At 48.9% G+C, this 7,169-nt stretch overlaps 1 protein-coding gene across 1 annotated transcript; it reads left to right on the top strand.

The window, feature by feature from the left end:
- The first annotated feature begins 1,028 nt into the window (after positions 1-1,028).
- Positions 1,029-2,819, top strand: UTP3 (UTP3 small subunit processome component). Its single transcript, XM_061993097.1, has one exon. It carries the CDS (start codon positions 1,073-1,075, stop codon positions 2,747-2,749), a length of 1,677 nt encoding a protein of 558 aa, XP_061849081.1. The 5' UTR covers positions 1,029-1,072; the 3' UTR covers positions 2,750-2,819.
- Positions 2,820-7,169: the final 4,350 nt, after the last annotated feature.

The following is a 7,169-nucleotide window of genomic DNA, read 5'->3' as shown; positions in this document are numbered from 1 at the left end:
GATTTTATGTGTCTGTGCTTTTTCAGGTGAAGAAAAAACCCCAAGGAGGAAAAAAGGCCCATGTGGCATTATGCATTTCCAAGAAGGCCAAAGGCCTTGGGTGCATTAAGAAGACTGTGGCCAGCAGGTCAAGGGAGGTTCTCCTCCTCCTTTACTCTGCCACAGTAAAGCCAAATCTGGAGTCTTGCACTCGGTTCCAGGCTCCCCAGTTCAAGAGAGACAGGGAGCTGCTGGCGGGAGTCCAGTGGAGGGGACTAGAACATCTCTCTGACAAGGAAAGGTTATGAGACCTGGAGCTCTTTAGCCTGGAAAAGAGAAGGGGGACATTATCAATGCTGACAAGGGTGGGTGACAAGAGGATGGGACTAGTCTTTTTTTCTGTGGTGGCCAGTGACAGGATGAGGGTTAATGGGCACGAACTGCAACACAGGAAGCTCATTTTGAACAGGAGGAGAAACTTCCGTGAGGGTGAAGGAGCCCTGGCACAGGCTGCCCAGAGAATGCGTGGAGTCTCCTTCTCTGGAGGCTTCCAAACCCACCTGGACATGTTCCTGTGACCCTGATCGAGCTGAACCTGCTTTGGCAGGGGGCTGAAATGGACGAGCTCTGTCCCTTCCAAACTTCACCGCTCTGTGATACCTCTATGACTGAAAAGCAAAATAAGAAATCCTTGCACAGTGGCTGCCCGGGTCAGGCAGCTCATCACGGGTCTGCATTCCACCATTACAAACCTAACAGTACGCTCCAGACCTGGAGGGATTTAATCTACGAATCAAAAGCTTGATCGCAAGGACTCAACTTGGACCTTGCAGCCGCTTCCCGAAGCTGTACGCATGGGACGCTTTCCGCGCGTACAGAGGCAGCCGCGCTGCCCGGGAGCAGCGCAGAGCCACGCCAGGAACGCGCCGCGCCACCGCGGCACGGGGCGGTCCCCGGGCAGGGCCCTCCCGCCGCCGAGCGGGGCCGGCCCGGGGCGGGCAGGGGAAGTTGGGAGCCCGGGGAGCGGAAGGGGAGTGCGGCTGCGGCGGAAGCGGCGGAAGCGGAAGCGCGGCGGCAGGAGGGCAGCGGAGCCATGAGGACCCGGCGCGGTACTGTCCTGCGGCGGCCGCCCGAGCGCGCCGAGCAGGAGGAGGATGACAAGGATGAGGTGCTCGGCGGCCCGGAGGGCCCCGAAGGCCTGGGCGACGAGGTGGAGGACTTCCATGAGGCCCAGTTCCAGTCGGTGATGGCGGCCCTAGAGAGCGGAGAGGAGAACGGCAACAGCGAGGAGGAGGAGGAGGAGGAGGAAGAGGAAGTGCTGGGTCTGCATCTGCCCGAGGACAGCGAGGAGGATGGAGACGGTGAGGAAGAGGAGGAGGAGGTACAGGGGCCAGATGACTTCATAGACCACAGTGCAGAAGAGGCTGAAGATGAGGAGGAGGAGGATGAAGAAGGAGAGGAGGATGAAGAAGGAGAGGAGGATGAAGAAGGAAAGGAGGATGAAGAAAGAGAGGAGAATGAAGAAAGAGAGGAGGATGGGGAAGGTGAGGAGGATGGGGAAGGTGAGGAGGAGGAGACAAATGAAGATGAAGATGGGGACTTGTCCATGGAAAGTGACTTGGAGGAGCACCGTCAGGACACCAAGCTCCCCCACGAGCTCTCCTGGGGTCAGCGCAAGCAGCTCTACTATGACACAGACTATGGGAGTGATGCTCAGGCCAAGGGTAAGCGTAAGCAGCAGGAAGTCGATGCTGAGGAGGAGGAAGAGGAGCAGGAGGCTCAAGTCATTCAGAGACGGTTGGTGCAGGACTTAGGGGAAGATGATTATGGGCTGGATGTGATCCAGGGCTATCTGGCCGAGCAGCAGAAAACCCACGATAGCAAAGGGCAGAAAATTGACAAGGATTTGCAGGCCCTTTCCAAGAAGGAGCAGCTGAAGCTGCTGAAGCAGGAGTCCCCTGAGCTCCTGCAGCTGATTGAGGACTTTGAAGTGAAGCTGATGGAGCTTAAGGACGAGCTGCACCCGCTGCTGCAAATGGTCAAAAACGGCACTATCCCACAAGGGAAGGGCAGCCGTTATTTGCAGACCAAGTATCATCTCTACTTGAGTTACTGCGCCAATATCAGTTTCTACTTGGTTTTGAAGTCCAAGAGGTTGCCTGTTCACAGTCACCCCATCATTGAACGGCTGGTTACCTACAGAAATCTGATCAATGACCTAGCAGTGATAGATCAAAAACTATCCCCACAAGTTCGGATGCTTTTGAAGAACTACTACGATAAGAAGGAAGATAAGTTACGGAAGGAGAAGAAGTTTGCGCTGTTTCTCCCACAGGATTTTAAGAAAAACAAAGCAAAACGTGCTCATGTGCTTGCAAATGGCCAGGCTGCTGCTGCTGGCCAGTCAGATGAGTCGGAGCTGGATGAAGAGGCTGCACTCAAATATTACAAGATGATGGAGGAGAAGTTGAAACTCAAGAGGAAGAGAACCAAAGACCAAGACGTGCTTGAAGAAGAAGAGGAGGTGTTGGAAGGTGAGGATGCAAATAACAAGAGAGGTGTGACCTATCAGATGATTAAGAACAAAGGCCTCACGCCCAAAAGGAAGAAGATCGATCGCAACCCCAGGGTCAAGCACCGGGAGAAGTTCCGCCGAGCCAAGATTCGGCGCAAGGGCCAGGTGCGGGAGGTTCGCAGGGAGCTGCACAGATACGCCGGGGAGCTGTCTGGCATTCGCGCCGGAGTTAAGAAGAGCAGGAAGCTCAAATGATGCTGCTTTGCCTCTGTTTGTGAGAGCAGCAAGTAGCACTCCTGAATCCAATAAATTTTTTTATAAAAGACACTGTGTTTTTATCCTTAAGAAATGAGGGGGTGGTATTTGTTTTTTTTCAGAGGGTGCCACCTCTAAAAGTAGCACAGGGGTCTTTCCTCACCCAGCCTCTATGTCAAGGTGTTTTCCTCTATTGTCATGCTGTCATCTTTCCATAATGTAAAAACTGGTTTTGAGGGGTGGTCATAAATGTGTCATCAAAGAGAATGACAAGGGATGAGTGGGCATGGGAATGGGGATGGGATGGGATGGGATGGGATGGGATGGGATGGGATGGGATGGGATGGGATGGGATGGGGGGACCTGCCAAGGGCAGGTTGCGAATGGGGTTCATACAACAGTCACTGTCTTCTGTTTCCTGTCTTATTCTGGTCCATCCTGTTCCTATGTTGTGCTGCAGAATTACATACGTGTGCTTCTGGTATTTTCTCTGAATCTTGCTCTGATTAACTCCTCATGCCCCTACATTTAAGAACAAACTACTATTGGGCATTCTTAAATCTTTTTTGTAACTAAGCAGAAAGCTATTGCTTAAATCCTGTATGGCCTGGGATATAGATTCCCCTCCTAAATTCAGCGGGAAGCCAAGCAAGGACATTTTTGGGTTTCATAGCAATTTATCTGTGATAAATACATTACCCTAATCTATGATAAATGTTAACTGTTGTTTGCTGTTATAGGTCTAACATAGCATTGATATGGGACAAACAGCTATGGTATAATATTTTCTTCAGCTTGAAGGTCGACTTTCTAAATGTTTCTGTAACTTCCATGCCTTCTGGTGGGAAAACATGTTTAAGCCCATGCTGAAGTTCTTGCTGGGAGCTGACAGTGAGTGGCCCAAGCCAGTTCAGGCTGTAAAGAAGAAATACCCAATTCATTTATCTGAAAAGTTTAACCAACTGCACTTGTGTCTGGGACAAGTTTCAAGGAGCCCTATGCCTTTATTTGTGTACTGCTAGCATCTGAAAGGTACTACTGTCTGTTTCCTATGAGAAATCACTTAAGGGGAGTAAGTTTCTTGGCAATGAATGCTACTTCATATTCTGGAAGCACTAGTGTATCTAGGTGGTTTGGAGTTTTGGTTTGGCTTGTTTTGGGATTCTTTTGTGTGGTAGTCTTAGGGGAAGGCATGAGCCCCTGTTCCTGAACCTGTGGCAGGCTAGATGCTGTGACTGAAACACGCAGGCACTCTGCTCATTTTCTGCAAGTGACATATACTTCCACAGATTTTGAGGTAAACCTTTACACCCTAGGCCTGGTTGTGCCAGGAACATGCTGGTAATTGCTGGTAATTTTCTTTCAAAGCTGAAAGAAAAACAGTCAACTTAAGCTGGACAGGTGGGAACAGAAGTAAGGAGGCTTTTTGTAGTCTTTATGTGTCCATGGGATATGGAGGTATGCATGGCAATTTCAGAGACATTCTGGTATGTATGGCAGATAGATGTGTAGGACAAAGTAGTGAAATTATAAGTTCTGCTGAATTTAAGGGCCCTGCATTTGTTTGCCCCCTGCTGCTTATGGCCAAACAGCAGTTAAACAATTAAAAATTGCTCCCCAGAAACAGGCTACAAAGCATTGGGAATTGATCCCCTCCATGAAATTGCCTGAGGCAAAAGTGAGGCTTAATGCAAGAGGTCACAGGCTTCTGTTAAGCAATGCCCTCAGTCACCTGATGGCCTCCCACGAGATGTGCAACCTATTAGCTGTGGGGATAAAGGTGTCCTTCACTTCGGCTTCATCTCTCTTGCTGAGAGCCACAATCAGCAGTGTTAGCCATTTGAAATGCATAGCCTTTACTGGGTCCCAGCCTTACCAGAGGCTACTAGAGCTTTTCCTAAAACTGCACCTTTTAATAACTCTGTGCTGGGATCACGATGGAGGCTGCTGCTGCTGATGCTGAGCTGCACTCCTGAGGCTTTGCAAAGAGGTCAATAAAAGGTAATGTGCTGGGGAAAAAAAGCAGCTTAGATGCTTTTTCTGGGAAGGAATGGTGTTGTATAACAGGCATCACGTGGGATGTGGAAAATATCCAGCAGAGATGCTAACTGATCTCATTACTGCAGCACCTGCTCGTTCACGTTTTGCACTTGGTGTAAAACCGGAGGGCTGACCATCTTTCATAGATCTGCAGGTGAGGTGTAAGTATCCAAGCAGGCTTTGTGTTCCCTTGAAAAGCTTTAGGCAGCTGGCATACAATTCCAACAACTTCCATCTGAGCAATAAATAAGGGAAATAATAGAGTGCTGTTACAGATTTGCTCCCCAGGGTGAAGGCTGAAGGCAGAGGGAAGGCAGCAGACAGGCATGCCCCGTGCAGGCACCAGCAGATGGCATGGCGCGTCTCCCTGTTCAACCCCAACCCCTTTCCACAAAGATTAAACATGACATTATGTTCAGTTGGATAGTTCAGAGATGGGACAAGCCCATAAATAGTTCATTCCCATATGGTTTTATGTGGGAGTGATCATGCAACGGCCATGGTTATTAATGCCATGGGAGAGAGGAGACTGTAACGCCCTAAGAAATACTTCCTTGAGGGGTGCTTTGTGCTGAAGGGAAATCCCTGGTGGTAAATAGGTTTGAAGATCCATATGAAAATGGACACATGCAAAACAAGGGAAGGAGCATATTATGACCATGAAAAGAAGTGAAAAGTGTTGCAAGGTCATGGTTAACACTGTTTTTTCCTTCTTCCTGCACTGTTTCTGGAGAAGTCGCTGCCCCTGCCAAGCAACGTGCTTCAGCCATGTTATGGCACTTGTCCTTGCCAGGCTCCTGCTTAGCTAGAGCCAGCTGCTCTGCTCAGAAAGGGCTGCTGGTGGGAGCTGCCTCAGCAGCAGGTTAGGACTTACACGCTCCAGCAACAGCTATGCCTCGCCCAAATTGCTCACACAGCCATGGAGATACCTGCTCTTGTGTCCTGTCCATCCACTCACTTGAAGCACTGTAATTCAAGAGATAGTCCCATGTGCACTTGCACACGAATGATTTGTATTTGTAAAGCACATAGTCAGTGCACAGAAAGCTCTAAGGAGGGGTATGAGCCTCTCTGTTGTCTTTCTACATCTGGAAAATGTAATCCTTTGTGGGTGATAAGCATCCAGAGTAAGCCTGAAAGCTCAGGCAGAACAAGTACCATGGTAGAGGTGGGTAACGTTTTCTGCATCCTGACCTAAAATTTCTGTTTATATGGGGTAAGGAAAACATACCGAATAACTCACGTGGAAATACATCTGCTTTAAATTTTGTCAAGGCTTTCCTAGTTGTCTCCATAATATTCTATCAGCAACAGTCTGGACATTGTTTTGCCCTTGCTAGCCCTGGCAAATAGCAATTCATACATTCAGCTTTGAGATTTGTAAAATGTATTAGAGCATCCGTTAAACTGGTTGCAACATGTTCCATGACTTGGGGCAGTGCTGGAAAAAGCAATCTTCAGAAATCAGCTGCCTTTGTAGCATTGCTTTTGCAACTTTTGTGTGTGATTTAAAAAGAACAAAGCAATACATTTCGGCTTAACCTCAGTGCACTGATTGCTGGATATTTAAAAACTGGCAGATTTATGTTCTTTATGCCTCTTGACCACATTCTAATCCGTATTAATTGTCTTGCCTTAATGTAAGTTATTAGTCTTCAGAAAGACAGCCTTCTAAGTGAAATTACTGTTGGTATATGGCCTATGTGGTAGTTTTAATAGTAAGGAATATATTTAGACTTTGTATTGTCACCTCTTGTCAAAGGACACGAAAAGCCTTGTGAAATCTCACCCTTGGGAAAGAGTGGGGGGAGAGGGCAGAAGCTGGTTTCATGACTTCATGGGTAGCTTGAAGGATGTGAGAGTTGGACTTCTGTGCTGCTGTATGAAGGTGTTTTTTTAAGATTAATGTCAGCACTTGTGTGTGCAAGCTCTCGTCCTGTAAAGGCGATTGCCCATCACACACAGGGCAGCTGCCTCCTTCCTTCTGGCGTGGTGTAGAAATAGCCCATGAAATACACGTGATGGGACACCGTCTGTCTTAGAGCTGCTTCTCCACAGCCAAGGGAGCTGGGAAGCTCATGCTAGGAGGCTAGGTGGACTCTAGATGATTTTTCTTAATGTGTGAGAAAGATGAATTGTCAGCAATGAAAGAGAGAAGTGGAAGCTGAGAGAAATGCATGAGGCTGGAAAAAACCCAAGCCTTCTCAGAAGGGTGGAAACAAGGTCCTCCCCATCTCCTTCACAGCCCCTACACCTATCCCAGTGGGGTTACGTGGTTTTTGTCAGCCTTCCGTGATCCATCCTTCAGGCCACCCGCGCGCGGAGCGGTGGCTGCTGCCCCGGCCGGGGGCGAGAGCGAGAGCAGTCGCCGGAGGCAGGG

This window comes from Colius striatus, chromosome 3, assembly GCF_028858725.1.
Source record: "Colius striatus isolate bColStr4 chromosome 3, bColStr4.1.hap1, whole genome shotgun sequence".
Classification (NCBI taxonomy): domain Eukaryota; kingdom Metazoa; phylum Chordata; class Aves; order Coliiformes; family Coliidae; genus Colius; species Colius striatus.
This window is presented reverse-complemented; position numbering and strand designations above follow the sequence as displayed.